Here is a 17,445-nt window from a genome sequence, read left to right as displayed (position 1 = left end):
TTTGTTGTGGAATGTTCAATGTAGTTCCGCTGCCTTTTTTGGACATTTTTTTTTTGTTTACATGTATTTGGTTGTTTAGGGGTTGTCCTATTTCAATTCTCGTCAGTAGCAATGGTGAATCATCTTTCGGACCTGAGTGGAGCCACATTTCTGTCACGTTAATGTTAAATATACACATTGCTGACGTGATAACAATGGAAGCAAAGAAAAACGAAATGCCACAGTAACAATTATTTTACAGGAGATAATCTTTCGTGCCATATGTTATTAAAATTTTACCATAATGTGACATTTTCGCTGATATTTAGCATAGTTTCATTCTCCGATCATAAAATATCTTTCACGTTCACAACTTATGCATATAAGCATAACAGTAAGCGATGCATGCTAAAGGACGTCTTGTGGTATGTTTTTTGTTGGCCCTTACATGTTACTTCGTCGTGCGAAATTACAAACGTGTTCTATTCCAGCGAGATTCTCCCTCAACTGTTCCGCTCAAGAAGCATAACATCGTCTTCATCTTAGCCGACGACCTCGGTAAGTGTATGAAGGATTGATACTAGCCAAAAAACAAATAGCAATCGTCAGACTACTTTACTCTCAGCATTTTTTTCATCACACACACACACAACACACACACACACACACGCACACACACAGACACACACACACACACATATATATATATATATATATATATATATATATATATATATATATATATACATATATATATATATATTATATTTTATTTTCGAATGTTTCCGTTGCTTTGCTTCTGTTGTTCTGTTATATTTTATATATATATATATATATATATATATATATATATATATATATATATATATATATATATATATATATATAACACAAAATTACTTCAAGTATAAAGTGATGATATCTGTTACTTAAGTTTCATGCATCCTGCAATCATCAGACAGAAGAAGTGATGATTGCAGGATGCATAAAACTTAAGCAAGACATATCATTACTTTGTACTTGAAGTAATTTTGTGTTATTATTTATAACGCTCTGCTTTAGCATCGAGCATTGTAATTTCCCACGAGGTTGCTCCAGTAGGATAATTTGATTTCAGATCCACTCCTGACTTAGCAAACTCGTCATATTTAAATGCTTCGTTATTTAGTAGACTGTTGTACATCTTCCCCTTTTAACACTAAGTTTAAAATATAAAACAAAGGGATAACACTATTAAAATGCCCTTAAAAACTTTCGACCTAAAAAATATAACAACACCTTACGCCTACCTCTAAATCACTGAGGTATTAAACCCCCCCCCCTTCAAATTGCTCCCAACGTTAAAAAATCATGGCACTAAATTGTCAGAATTTTAAGGAGATATTCTTTAAGAAGACACATTTCTAAATTACAATTACATATTTTGATAAGAAATGTAGTGCACTGTTGATGATTTCGATGTCACTACGGGTTTCGCTTTGCTGTTATATAAAATAATCAGGATTGCCTTGTTATGAAGCTCACAATTTAATCTTCAGTGAGGAAACATACATTAACACACAGCTCTTTTACTATTTGAAAGTGGGATTTTGTATTAAGTCAACATGGTCTTTTCGTCACTCTGTCACTATGGACTCATGACTAGCGTTATAAACCGTATTTTATAACCAGCTAAACAAAACAATAGTTGGTTTACTGAGAGAGAGAGAGAGAGAGAGAGAGAGAGAGAGAGAGAGAGCATAATTTGCTATGAAAATCAGCCGACTTACGCAGTATCATGTTTATCCTTTTTATCCTTTTGTTGTTCGTTAGGTTGGGGCGATGTTGGCTACCTCAATCCTCTGGTGATCACACCTACGATCGATAAACTGGCCAGAGAGGGCGTCATTCTAAACCAATCTTATGTTTCACAGTCGTGCAGTCCGTAAGTGTTATATGTAATTTATCAATTTGTCTACCGTCATTATCCTCAGATCAGGAATTTTATTTGTCCTCAATCTAAACGATTGTTTGAAAGAAGAATCTTTGAAGTCTTTATTGACTTATTGACTTTAGTCTGCACTATTGATATTTTCACTGATGCACTGACTGTCGGGTAAACTGGTACTAAATCCCAAAGCGTATTTTGGAACACTCCACGCATAACAGGTTCTCATGAGGGAAGGTGACATAAATATATACACAATTGTTTTTCACTTTTTGCGACATTATGACATGTCTGACAGAAATAGCTGTGACTTCAATTAGCTTTGTGTCATTATTTCACGAGGTTTATCGACATCACTACACTTTTCATTTTTGTTCTCTTTGCATATGTTCTATACATATATATACAAAAATCTCGGACATGCATGACAACGCTCTCTATATGCCTATGACTATGCATCGTTTCAGAAGATAAATGAATTTTACGTCGCGAAGCTTAACATGTTACAGGCCGTGTATCAACTACATATCAAGTTCTTCATTAGTCAACGTAATAATCTTTGACGGGTATATCAATGTAAGATAGAGTTAGTAAAACATTTTTGGATAACGGTTTAATGAAAAGTTCAAAAAAAGCCTGCAAAGACTTACGTCAATTATCGCACTTTTCTCAGGTCCAGGGCAGCTATTATGAGTGGATATTACCCGTACCGATTAGGCTTCCAGGTAAGTCTGTTCAAAGATAAATACACTGGTCTAATCGAGCGTAAAATGTGTACCATAATTAAAAAGCCAGTATATGCTAACTTTTGATAAATTTTTCGCCATTTTTGTTTTGAATGTCAACCACACCTCCTTGTGTTACTTCCAAAAGCATGTTGATATACACATTTTTCAGCTTGTCAACGCGGCCTGTATGTGTGTAAACTGCATTGTTATTGTTGAAAAGTGACTTAAAGTTGTCCGTACTCGGATTCAAATGTAAACAATAACAATGCATTTTACACAAATAGACGCTAAGTTGTCAAGCTAAATAATGGGTGTTTCAACATTCTTGGGGAGTCGAATAGGAAGTTGCAATTGATATACAAAATAAAAATAATGAAAAAATCATCAAAGGTTAGTATTATTGGCCCCTTAAATAACCATATCAAGATATTTGGTAATCAAAGCATTCCATTCTTCAGTCAGGAATCCTCACACGCTATGGCATAAATCGTCATTGATCCGTGTCAAAAATACAGTCAGTTTTGAAGGAAGAGTTTTGACAGAACACTTGGCGTTGCACATTTCAATACGAATGTCATTTGTGAAATAACAAATAATTGCGCCGTATCCTGTCATAATCTCGAACAGTTGTATGGCCACTCTGTCAACACACACTTTCAAAATCGCGTACCATATTTAGTCTGGCTCAAACAACCAAACCAAATATATTGCTGTGATCCACGGACTTTGGCCTTAAGTCCCGCGAAATATAAATTGTGTACCTTCTGAGATAGTTCGGAAAACCCCATTTGTATCGGAGATGGCAGCTATCGAAAATTCTACCGTATTCTGTCGTAATGTCGGACAGTTGTGTAACCACTCTGTCAACACACATTTTCAAAATCGCATACCATTTTAATCTGGCTAAGACAACAGAACCCCATTATATTTGCAGTGATCCCCGGACTCTGTCCTGAAGTCCTGCGAAATATAAATCGCGTACCTACACAGATCGTTCAGAAAACCCCATTTGTATCGGAGATGGCAGCTATCAAAAATTCTACGCGAGAGACTTGAAGGAAATCAGGAAAGAAGTTATCGAAATGAATCGCAAATATCTTGGTTGCTGCTTTGCTTGACAGTCTTATTATTTGTCAAAGTGTAGTTGGAGAACATAGGATTATGTTCATCATGAATAAAGTTCGAGGTTTTGGATTTATGGCCTACACGAGGGCCGAAAGTAACCGTTAGTGATTCATAAAATGCTGACGAACCTGCAGTGACTGCAATCTTATCGATGACGTAGTCCAATCGGTGCTTGGCTAATCGTGGAAATAATAATATGGTTTAGCTTCGCCAATTTAGGAAATGAACCGGACTGATCTATGAAAAGAGTTGTGAGCTTTATCTACTTCATTGTATTTTTAGTTTTTACGTCTTTTACTTTTATTTAATGATTCATTGATTGATTGTTGATTCGTTTATTTATTAGTTTATTTATTTATTCGTTCATTCTTTCATTCTTTATTTTTCTACTAGGGAGGCGGCCTGAAACAAAGTATGCCGACTGGGTTGCCTTTGCATCTCATGTTACTGCCTAGAAAATTACAACAACTGGGATACTCGACCTACATGGTGGGAAAGTAAGAACATAATAAGCAGCTATGTATGTATGTATGTATGTATGTATGTATGTATCTATGTATCTATGTATCTATCTATGACTTCATTAATAAGTTTATGAATTCTATTCGTCATTGTTTGAGTTTTACATTGAACAAACCAGTAATTTACCATGACAGACCACGAGCATATAGGAGACTTTAACGTGCAAGTGATTGTGAAGCAACTGTTTAGCTACAGTGATAAACGCTGCGTTAAAATATTTGAAATGACTGTTCCATTCATTTCTCAAATACTTTCGATCGTACATGAATTTCGATTCAAAGGTTTACAGTAACTATTTTTTACGATTTTTCTTCAGGAATGTCGTTCCGTGTTTCAATTACAGATTCTATGCCGACTGTTGCAACATTTTGAAATACCCTGTCTTCGGTTTATCGTTGCAACTAGTCATTTTATTATGCGCATGCTTAATGTTGGCAATTTAATTCAAATCCGAACCTGGACTTGATTATCATCATTGACTATGCAGAACACAATACACAGTCGATATATATTGACAAGATGAGGACTGTTTATTTTTATGTTTATTGTTTTGTTTATTGGTTTTGATGAAACAAAAACCTGAAAAAGAAACTAACAAAAGTAACACGTACCAGGTCTTTCAAGGGTAAAACTATTAATATGCTCATCTGTAAAACATTCGACTACAGATGGCATCTGGGTTTTTGTAAGAAAGAATACACACCGAATGGACGAGGATTTGATCACTTTTACGGATTCTATGGCGGTGGCGAAAAACACTTCACACATGTATTAGGTAAGTTTCTGCCCTAGCAAATGAAGGTTAACTGTCATTGAGAACATACGGCTAGTTTTCAATCGGATTCGAACTCACAACATACGGCATCAGTCGCCTAGCGGAGAGGCAACAGAGAGAACCGCTCGGCTAAATCCCCACTCTCAAAAAGAGTGGTTCAATAACCGGCTAAGTTAATTCATTTTTCTGACTGCGACCGCAGAGACATTATTTTTTTACAATAATTCACATGCACACTGCGAGGTAACATTTACTTTCAAAAACATCATGACGAGGAATACAAATAACGTATTTCAAAGCATAAAATACGAATCTTCCTTGTAAAGCTGGGAGTCAGTTATGAGACATTTCAGGAATATACTCATCTTCGTCAGCTAGGTCTGCGCATCAAGGGAGAGATATAGAGATTATTTGACATCGGTAAGAGTCATTCTGCATTTAATAAGGGAAAATATTATATGGAAAGTACCGCATTGCATCATTAAAAATGCTAAAATTCCTCAAGCGTCATGTTTTTTTTAACATTTCTCAAGTGTCATTCTACCTTGTTGAAATTATTTTGAAAAAAATTTCGTAAGTTTTCTACTAAGTTGTATGAGAGCTGGACAATAAATTGTTTAATGAACTTTAAAGTGGTATGGACGTTTAGTTAGGAGCGCCATTATAGCATTTTATCTAACTTCGTAACTTTGCTTTGTCGTTCATCTCATTTGAATTAACAAGGACGTGGCTTGGACCTTCAATATGACTTTGAACCTGACAGAACACAAAACGGAACTTATTCAACGGTACGTATATTCGACATTCTAACATGAATGCGATATCCTAGACATCGAGCAAATAAATGCACATGCTATGGCTGCAGAGGAAGACATAAATTTGTCCATCCCAAGACACCCTTTTAGACAGTCTCAATTATTTCCATGTTCGTAAAAACTTGTAAGACTTTCTTAATTGGATAACGACATTAAAAATGAGTAATACCATAGTCCTGAACTTTTGCAGTGCAGTCCTGATCGTGTCATTTCGAAGCCTCTCAATGATCTTCAAACAAACTTGCTTAACGGTACTTTTCGGTGTCATCCTCTTGTTTAGTATTTGTTCAGTGGCAAAGCTGTTGAGTTTATTCAAACTCACGACAAGTCCAAGCCATTTTTTCTGTACCTGGCCTTTCAGAATGTCCACAGTCCACTTCAGGTCAGTAAATACGTTTTGATGGTTGACAGTTTTTGTTTCTTTGTTTCTCAATACCACCGTGCAAGCTTTCCGTCAATCATTGTGTTTGACCAGTAAATACAAGATCATAGAGTGCCTCATTTGTGTTAAAAAAACTCAAATATAGCAATGGCAGGCCAAAAACCATTCTGTATAGTATTTTCGGGTGAAAAATTAGTCAAAAGCGCGACATCAAATATTTAAGAGTTCGCCATATTAAAGAACACATCAAGGTGTCTTTCCCTACTCACTTATAAATCATTCAGATATACCAAATCCTGTTTAATAAACGTTCGTCCTTTTCTTACATGTTTCACCAGGTTCCAGAAAAATACACTGATATGTATGCATCAGTTGCAAATGAAAAGCGAAGAATCAAACTAGGTAGATATTGTAAGAAATCGTGAATTACCAGACAAACTCTCAACAAATTGTACGGGAATGGACAACTGATTGGTGTCCTTCCATCTATCCAACATTCGTTCATTTATCTATTATCAATTAATCTATCGTACATCCACGTACATGGCTAAAAGCACGAGAAGTATATGACGGATAGACTGTCAGCTAAAGCCACATGATGGACTGTGTGTACAGCAACAAGTTTAAATATTCATGCACGTTGCTGTTATGATATCTATGGTATTATACGTACGATGACGTTGGCTGAGCTTCTTTATTTGACCATACGATAATTGTGCTTATCACATGCACAAGCCAAGTTTGTCGTCTCCGAACAAAAAATACGGGATTTATTCTCTGGTCGTTCTACGTCACGACAACCCGTGTCTATGTCATCAATTGGGTGCGTCGGACCTTTTCGCGTCGATCTTCGGTGTGCTTGTCATTATAAACAAACGAAATGGCAGCCGGTATGTCACCCACGATCGAAACGTGTTTGACGACGTGAAAATATCGCAAAATTAGCCATGATTATTAGAGTCCGACAAAATTCATCTACTTGACAAATTTTAGTCATTGTGTTTTAGGTTTGTGGCCAATTAATGTTGGAGTTCGTATTCGTATAGACCCCGCCGACACCTGAACTTTCGACACACTGTTCATACGGTAGACATACGGTTTCCACTGCAACAAGGGGGTCAAGTATGTTGTCCAGGCCTCCAAAAGTCATGCAATGAAATCGATATTTACATACTAAGACTACGACAGTAATAATCCGAACAACGAAAACAAAAAAGTGTACCGCCTGTATATTCCAAGGGAATTACGTGAAAAATTTGTGGAAACAACGAACTCAAAGCTGCAGCTGGTCACTTTACATCGTGGGTTCCGCCAGGGTCAGGCGCGACGTTACACAGTGTTCGCGCCGTTGAGATTCAGTCGATTTTTGTTCCCAAAAAATAGCGTAACTTTGTCTGAAGTAAATTTCTAGGCCTATGCTATCTTTGAAATAGTGTATAACTTTGCGGAAGGTACGTGTAGACCGACAGGTCGTCTAGCATTTGCTCCGTACATGAACGTGAACGCCGTGTTCCTCGCTCACGCGACGGACGACTATGATTGACAACTTGCCCACGGCGTACTGATATTATTCCTGAAGTAGTTCAAAAGTTTAGATGCGGAATCGTCACCGAAAACTTCTTTTACTTTGCAAAAAATAACGAATTCTTGGCTAGTGCATGTGATAAGTATATTATTCCCTAATATTTTTCTTCGTTCTGCTCGGAAAATACTCGTGACGTAATGACCGTGTCACCACGAGTCGTACTCGTGACGTAATGACCGTGTCACCACGAGTCGAAGACGAGTGGTGACACGGTCATTACGTCACGAGTATTTTCCTAGCTGAACGAAGAAAAATATTAGTATTTAATAGTTACCGACACTTTGGCACTTATCGTATCACTTACTCTGTGACAAGGGTAAGATCTTTAGTTATTATGGATACTGTCATGCACAAAGGAATGAAGAAATTGACATTTGAATAACTACATACATCTTGCAATAACCTTTACTCACGACGCATCCCAATTCCTTTCACAAACCGATGTGATTAAGACCTTCAGCGACGAACGATGGTAATTTCTTTCTTTGCATCATAAAAAAAATTGCAAGAGTATATTGATCGCTAGAGCAGTTAAACCAATACCTGTGTTTACCGCACAACGCCAGCTTTTATGTTTTGCGCCAGCGTCATCATTATCTAATAATAATGGGCATGTGAAGAGACCTTTCAAAACAAAACAAAAAAACACAAAAAAAAAACAACAAGAGACAAAAGACAAAAGATTCGATTAATTCCTCATTAGACTGGATGTCTGACAGATTTATGATCTCTGAGTAGTCGTAATTATATTCCATGCCGAGAATCACATGACGTGTACCAACTAGGTTGAGGTCTTCCAACGATTCTTTATACTATTTTTAGGCATGATTACAGCAATGGATGACGGTATTGCAAAAGTAATGAACGCTCTTCGAAGGCATGAATTGTGGGATAACACTCTCATCGTGTTTTCCACGGATGTAAGTTACATGATATCATACTTGCCTTTTGTCCAGTGACGACATGTGTATCCAACAGTCAGTAGTTTGACATATTCTTCGCGAATGCTATATATATATATATATATATATATATATATATATATATATATATATATATATATATATATATATATATATATATATATATATAATTTTTTATCCGCAAAATCTTAGGCGTTATACTTGTAACTTCTTTCTATTCTTTCTATTATTATTTTTAAGTGGATAGCAAGAACGATTAAATATGATGATACAATACTTGTATAGATTGCTTGACAGTTTTCAATCCCTGCGGATTATCATCATCATCATCATCATCATCACAATCACCATCATCATCATCATCACCATCATCATTATCACAAATATGATAGTCATACCTTTTTATAATGATAACATTATTTTAAAATGTCATGACGGTTTTGTTCATTTTTTTGACCAAACAGAACGGGGCACCACAGAACGAAAGATTTGAAGGTAACAATTGGCCTCTACGCGGAACCAAGGGATCATTGTTCGAAGGAGGTACCCGGGCTGTCGGTTTCATTCATGGTAGTATGCTGGAGAAGACGGGTTATGTCAACAACCAGTAAGGAACCGGGCATTTGATAAAAATATACGATCGTCGTTTCAACCATATTGTATGAACTTAAATTATACCACCGACACATTCTTCAGTTATCCAATAATATTAAATTCAAACAATTTTTGTCATCCTGTAGACTTATACATGCCGTTGATTGGTATCCAACGTTATCGACTGTTGCAGACGCAAAGACGTTAGGTAAATTATAGCTTCTATAATATCAGATCCATCATGTTTGTCTTTCAGAGCTTCAATGTGCGGGTACAAAGTATTGAAAACGACTGTAGAGCGTCTGTATGTCTGTCCGTATTTACCTTTGTGTACATGTGTGTACTGATATATGTACTCTGATATTACGTACATATGTAAGTATGGATGGCTGATTGATGGATGCATGGATGTATTTGATGGATTAATGAGTGCATTCTGTCTCTTTGTGCATGTTTACATCTATGTGTCTTTCTGTCTCCTTTGCATTGATTTATGTGTATATAATGTATTTTGGTCTGTTTTGCGTCAATACATTACTAAAAAATCAAGACATTGTTGTGATCTTATCTGTGCCACAGGCGCCCGTAGGTTGAGTATTATGCTGGATCTATCGATTTTCTACTCGACCTATGGATCCCATGTTAGATCTGCCAGCCACTGTAACCTAAATACTCCTAAGGTGTGAAACAGAGTCACTCAATTTACACGCGACCCGGGTTTTCATCTGGCCATGCTCTCAGACAAAACATTCAAAACTACACACCCATACCTTGTTGATCACAAATTTAACAATCTTCTCGAAAATCACGCCGATGAACATGTTACTCGTATCGTCTTGAAGAAATCGGCCGTGTTTTGAGGCCAAACGTAGTGAAACACGGTCTGCAAAACGATTCTACAATATGACGTGATTTATTTTACTGCTGATTGGTTCATTTATACAGCACCAGTGACGTATTGCAATGACGTTCGTCTTGGTCGTTGATTAGCCAATCAGCAGTAGTATAAATTACGTCGTATGGTAGAATCGTGTGTAAATTGAGTGATTCACTGTCACACCTTGGGAATATTTTGGTTGCAGTGGCGGGCAGATGGAGCACGGGATCGATAGATCAAGCAGAAAATCGATCGATCTAGCAGACTACCGCACCCACGGGCGCCTGTGATTTGTGCATACTTTATTGAAACGATAGATTTGGAACAGCGTAACAACAATTTCTTCATACTCACGCCTTCAGATCCTGAAATGGATGGTTTAAATGTGTGGAATACCTTGAGAAAGAACGAGCCATCACCAAGGAAGGAATTTGTGTATAATATCTTAGAAAAGACACCTCTCGCTGGCATAAGGTAGATTACTATTCACAATTGCTTTTGACCTAGATTATTGAACATAAATTAATTTTAGTGAGGGTGCCGTGGTGTAGAACACGTAATCAGCGAAGTACTCAGCAGTACAGCTGGTTATAAAGTGAAATTCACACTGTAATTTATAAGGGCTTAACTTATTGATTGATCAGTGAACTACAATAATCCGGTATAAAGAGATTGATACTTGCAGCCACCTTTATTCTATTAAAGTTTAATTGAAATTAAATTTTAATTTTTAATTTATGGATATGCTGTTGTGAAATATCGTTTTCGTGAACGTTTACAGGTTTCTTATAAGATTTCCTAAATAATTGAAAGGAAATGGTTTACTATTATCTACACCAGCGTAATTTACATTCTCTTGGTTTTCTGTTTCTACAGGGCTGGTAATTACAAGTTGATAGTAGGTAATCCTCACTTTTCAGGTAGGTCACCAATCATGCGCAATGGAAAGTTGTCTTCTAACTGATAAAAAGTGCTAAATACAAAACGTATGTTGTGGTGAGGCATAATAGTTTCAAGTAGGAGACGAAACTTTTCTTTTAAGCTGAGTTTTTCATACTCGATTATGGACGAATATATGGGCGAAACACCCTGGTTGACTGGCGCCTGAAGATTTTCAGCGAGTTAATGACCGTTTCAAATAAAGATATTGCAATATCCAGCATATGTTACCCTTTACTTTCTCTAGCCTGTTAAACTGCTCATCTTTTTACATGCCTTCATCCACACATCCCTTGGAGAAGAAGAGCTTGTTGATACATTTTAAAGAGTGGTTTGCAAAGGGGTTTGCCCTTCAATAGTGTTGACTGTTCATTCTGTTTGTTTGTATGTGTGCTTGCTTGTTTGTTTGTTTACTGGTATATGTACTTACTCATATAAGTTTCAAAAAGTGCCTCATCACCTGATAGCAAATCGCTGGCCATTTTCAATGTATGTACATCCATTCATCCATCCATCCATCCATCCATTCATCCATCCATCCATCTGTCCATCCTTCCAACTATTCATAGATACATACATAGATACATACATAAATACATACATACATACATACATACATACATACATACATACATACATACATACATACATACATACATACATACATACATACATACATACATACATACATACATACATACATACATACATACATACATACATACATACATACATACATACATACATACATACATACATACATACATACATACATACATACATACATACATACATACATACATACACACACACATACATACATACATACATACATACATACATACATACATACATACATACATACACACACACACACACACACACACACACATACATACATACATACATACATACATACATACATACATACATACATACATACATACATACATACATACATATATATGTGTGTGATATTATTTTTTTAACATCTTTAAACTTTTGATTGTACACTTACTTTTATCTTATCCTTATTTTTCTGTGTTTTCTTTAGCATGCAGAGTTCCACCACCAGAAACCAAGATGAAATTGGAAATTGAATGTACACCTTTAATAGGAAATGGCGTTTATTTGTACGACTTAAAAAGTAAGCCGAATACAGACATCTTGCAGAATTGCTTCGCAACTCTCAGACTAATTTTAGACGTACAAGTATACTGATATACTGTTCAAACGTAGCACCCACATGCTATTGGCCTCAATACAGCGATGACGGTGTAATTTTATAGGGATGTCATCGCTATTGCAACACGAGTACATAGTGACACAATATTGTAATCTGTCTTCAATAACAATTTAAGAAGTTCGAGTCAGAGTAGCAATTTTATGTGAAGGACGAGGGCAACGGGTCTTCTTTTGTCGATATCCTCTATTCCCTATCCTGTATTCCTTTGTTGTGGAAGTAGTGACTTGTTTAGGGACCGTTCAGTTTTTACGGCCTGGGGGGGGGGCGGCAAAATCTTGTCGCCGGTGTTCAAAAAAATATAGACCCCCCTGCATTTTTCGCGAAAAATTGATGACCCCTCCTTTGTCAGACGAAAAATTTTGATGACCCCCCCGCTGAAAAATAACCAAAACCCATATGTCAAATTTACCCGCACGGTTTGGATTTGAACTCCGGTACACGGCGCACTTTATTCGTGTAGCAGAGATGCCAGTGCACAAACTTCTCAGCCACATCCATGCAAACGTCTGTTAATTAGGAAGACTGTAAGGCAATTTTGAACTTCATTTCCATAGACAACTTATGTCCATGGACATTGTATAAAGTAAACTTTATTGGAGTGGTTCGCCAAAGGCAGCCCTCCGGTTAAGAGGGTCATGGGCCATTACGTAAAGTCAACTTTATTCTAGTGGGCAACCAAAGGTGGCCCGCTGGTAAAAAGAGGGTCGATCATGGCCATTGCACGAAGTAAACTTTACTGAACAGGGCCTCTGAAGGCGTCCGGCCGTTAAGATGGTCATGGGGTATTACAATAAAGTTAATTTATTGTAGTGGGCCGCCGCAGGCGGCCCGCCGGTAAAGAGGGTCGATCATGGCCATTGCATGAAGTAAACCTAATTGGAGTGGGCCGCCAAAGGCATCTGCTTGTTAAGAGGGTCATGGGTAATACATAAAGTATATTTATTGTAGTGGGCCGCCGAAAGCGGGCCCGCCGGTAAAGAGGGTCGATCAAGGCCATGGCATAAAGTGAACTTTATTGTAGGTATTGTGGTTTTGAAAATGTGGTGACCCCCCTTTCCTACCAGTGAAAAAGTGATGACCCCCCCTTCGCGGATTCCAAAATTATGATGACCCCCCCTGGATTTTGCCGGGTCCCCCCGGCCGTAAAAACTGAACGGTCCCTTAGAAGCCCTGCTCTGAACACCGGTGCTCGAGTCAGTCAATGTTGTAATCTTATGAATCCTGATAAGATGAAGAAGATAACACATTGTGGTATCAGAAACAGATACAAGGGAAAACACTTTTTGTCGACTGAAAGAACGTTAAAATCCATAATTTTGTTACTATAACTTCGTGTACATATTAAATATATTAATTCATTTTGATGTTACTGTATTTTCTATCTTATCGCGCCGGAAGACGACCCAACCGAAAGTTTTAACCTCGCAGAGAAAATGCCGCAGAGAGTGAAAGAAATGAACACACGGATAGAAGAGTACAAGAAGAAGCTTGTGCCCACATTGGATCGAGGCATTTGTGTACCACAACTCGCAGATCCACAAAATTTTGGAGGTGTCTGGGCGCCTGGATGGTGTTAATACCAAGACGGTTGAATTCTTCACGGTATAATTTTTAAAGGTGGCCTAAACCGAACTTTCAAAGTACGGACGTTATTCTTGTTTCAAATGATCGCTACATGACATTGTGAAATACGAACTTTAGGTATACTAGACAATTCCTTTCCCATATTACAAAGTACTGTGCATATTTCGTTGAAAAAGAACAAAAATTAGGACAGATTTAAATATGATATTGCTCTTCTGTTGGCGATACAAATGTATAAAAGGTTTTATGAGAAATGGCTTGCGTCATTTATTTTTAATTTAAAATTTCAATGTTTACTTGGTGATACAGGATGTTTAAGATAGCATTACGTCAGGCAAAAACGAAATCAAAATGAAAAACAACTGTAGCGTTCGCATTCTGTGCAAAGTTCAGTATCCCAGAGACTAATGTCGATCCATAGAACATCCCGAAAAAGTAATTGTGGCTTACTTTCGATCGATCGTTGACGGCGTAAGACTGTTTGAAACCGAAAAGCCGTGAATAGCAATATCCACTTGTACGATGTGCGTAAATATGTCCAAGGGACGTTTCCATTTAGACTTTTCTGTCACAGAAGGCAGATCACATGCGTATGTTTTCTGTCAATGTACTTTCAGAAGAACACGAAAATATATCTGTTCGATTGAACAAAAATAAGGAAATTATTTTCAGCATTTTTATCGTCGCTTTTAAGAGAGAGTGGTAAATTGTGCAAGCTCGCAGTGTTGAGACACAATATGTATCCACCCGAGTTTCTTTTGAAACATACCCTGGTATACAGTTTGCCCCTGCACATTCCATGAACGAAGGATTCTGTTTTGAGTGTACATCGAGCACCATTTTGTCACCCCACTGAGTCAGGCCTATGTCTGTGCGAATTATTGAGGAGTATACACAGAGAGGTGGTCGCCAAGTTTTAAATTTTTGAATTGACTTAAGTTTCATCGTAAACTGTAGAATTATCCACGAGATACAACCAAATACAAAATCAAACACCGTCTACCAAACAATATATGCCATTCTCGCTAATGCAGTATTTCATGTTGACTATAGTTCATAACGTAGAGTTTGGCTAGGGAGCCTTCAGTAATTACAGGTGGGGTGGGTATTAGGGTATTGGGGAGCGTCACCTTTTAGAAAAATATCCAAGAGGAGGATCAGTTTTGTAAACATATCTTTAGGAAGCTGAGATTGTATGGCCAAACCTTTGATTGTCCATTTAGTATTTCCTCAAAAGGAAATCACCGACAAATTACATTTATTATTTTAAATACAAGCACATTATCGACAAGCTTCACAAGCAAAGAAGATGGTGTGATATCCTACTTTCAACACCATGATCAGTTAAAACTTATGAACGAAAAGAGACAAAAACATATGGGACACGTGGCAAAGAGTATGTCAGTTATCAAACGTCTATAAATGCACAGATATTGTTAGCGTTATGTTTTATATTGGAAAAAAATGTTCACAGTTCTCTCATAGGCTACCATGAATAGTGGAATCAATAATTCTGTGAAATTCCCAAAATTCAATATATATATATATATATATATATATATATATATATATATATATATATATATATATATATATATCTACATACATACACACAAATGTATACAATGTGCCCTCCCGGTTATCACAATAATGGCTTTATGGCAACCTCTGAACCTGGGCACAGAGAGTACGGTTACACATTATTGAGGATTGAAAATATGGACTCACCAGAGTGCTCCAACGGCAATACATACCATGAGCGAAGCATAGTGCCAACAGTGAACGCCCCTTATATTACGCAAGAGGCTGCCCAAACAATCTCAGAGTGCTCTAACTACTATTAAAGCAGTGAGCGAAATACACAAAATGTATACAATGTGCCCTCCCGGTTATCACCATAATGGCTTTATGGCAACCTCTGAACTTGGGCACAGAGAGTACGGTTACACATTGTTGAGGATTGAAAATATGGACTCACCAGAGTGCTCCAACGGCAATACATACCATGAGCGAAGCATATATATATATATATATATATATATATATATATATATATATATATATATATATATATATATATATATATATATATATATATATATATATATATATATATATATATATATATATATATATATATATAGATAGATAGATAGATAGATAGATAGATAGATAGATAGAGAGGAAGATAGATATAGCTTGTTTTGCGGGGGGGGGGATTGTCAATGGTTTGCTTGATAGACTCCCATGTATTATGATTTGATATGTTTAGGTGAAGCACTATATCAGCCACATCTGACAATCTTTTAGTTGCACATAATATGGTGACCTTAGCCTCCCGCAAAAGTATGATCCTTCAAAAATGCTTGCGCGATAAATTGCAACCCTCCCCCTTTAAACGCCAGCCCTCTCCTATGTAATTTCTGTCCCTAACTTACATAACATTTAAACCAATTGTTATGTAAATTAGCTGATACATGTTCAGTTGCAGTGATTGGGGAGAGTCAAGTTTTAGAATGTCGGACAAGGGAAGGGTCACATTTTAGACGATGTTAGGAGAGAGTCACATTTTACAGTACATGTGGGCACGGAATTCCCCCCCGGCTAACCACCCTTAATTACTGAAGACTCCCTTATGCAAATATTCCGGATGATACATACCGTGTGTTCGATACAAAACAATAACGCTAATTTACCTGCCAGCATCTGTTGCAGGAATAGGTTGTGCCCTAAAAGCCCTTGCATGCTCATCTTTTTCATAGGTTTTTATACCACGGTACTTTTACAAGCTCTGGCAACCATATACACAAAGTTCGTACGTAATTAACTGTCATTGTAACCTATGTAAGAGCAAAAAGAAATCAATTCCCTCTCAGAAAACGTTAAATAGATGTGAAGACTACGTACCACTAAAATAATGCAGGAATCGGTCAGGAGAATGGACTCTTGTATTGCCAACTGCGACCAGATCACAGTGATTGGCATTCTCTCGACCCCTGTGCAAAATTCTGCCATCGACATAGCGTGGCAACAACAAACGCTAAGCTTATCTGTTTGCGTTTGTATGTCAGCATGTGTGCCGTCAAAGTCTGTTAGCATTACGTCTACACCAATAATCACAGTTACCAGACTATATAAGAGAGATCTCATCATGGTTTTGGCATGGAAAGTTTTACAGAGATGACATTATATTTCTGGGACTAAATACTTCATGATTACTGGACTAAAACAGCTGTAACTTTTACGGAAGGAATGTCACATCTACGTATACATGATTCAAATGATCAAGAAGAAAATGTGTGCAATCAGGGGTGTTGATAACCGTAATACTGTTTCGCCACAAATGATATACCTATGCGTTGCCCTATGAGCTGCAATAAGCTTGTTTTCGACAAAAGGTGATATTTCTTATCTCCATAGGTAAATTCATGGACCAATTAAGTG

General features: G+C 37.1%; 1 protein-coding gene across 1 annotated transcript; it reads left to right on the top strand.

Moving 5' to 3' along the window:
- Window positions 1–333: 333 nt before the first annotated feature.
- LOC139114677 (arylsulfatase B-like) lies at window positions 334–14,663 on the top strand. Its single transcript, XM_070676541.1, has 15 exons — window positions 334–537; window positions 1,792–1,903; window positions 2,580–2,631; window positions 4,153–4,256; window positions 4,950–5,056; window positions 5,780–5,844; window positions 6,152–6,253; window positions 6,592–6,655; window positions 8,661–8,758; window positions 9,226–9,368; window positions 9,502–9,563; window positions 10,595–10,706; window positions 11,109–11,152; window positions 12,226–12,318; window positions 13,816–14,663. The coding sequence occupies exons 1-15, from the start codon at window positions 381–383 to the stop codon at window positions 13,992–13,994; spliced, it is 1,494 nt and encodes a 497-aa protein (XP_070532642.1). The 5' UTR covers window positions 334–380; the 3' UTR covers window positions 13,995–14,663.
- The last annotated feature ends 2,782 nt before the right edge of the window (window positions 14,664–17,445 follow it).

This window comes from Ptychodera flava, chromosome 16, assembly GCF_041260155.1.
Source record: "Ptychodera flava strain L36383 chromosome 16, AS_Pfla_20210202, whole genome shotgun sequence".
NCBI lineage: Eukaryota > Metazoa > Hemichordata > Enteropneusta > Ptychoderidae > Ptychodera > Ptychodera flava.
Note: the sequence above shows the minus strand (reverse complement) of the source record. Positions and strands in the feature narration are given on the sequence as shown.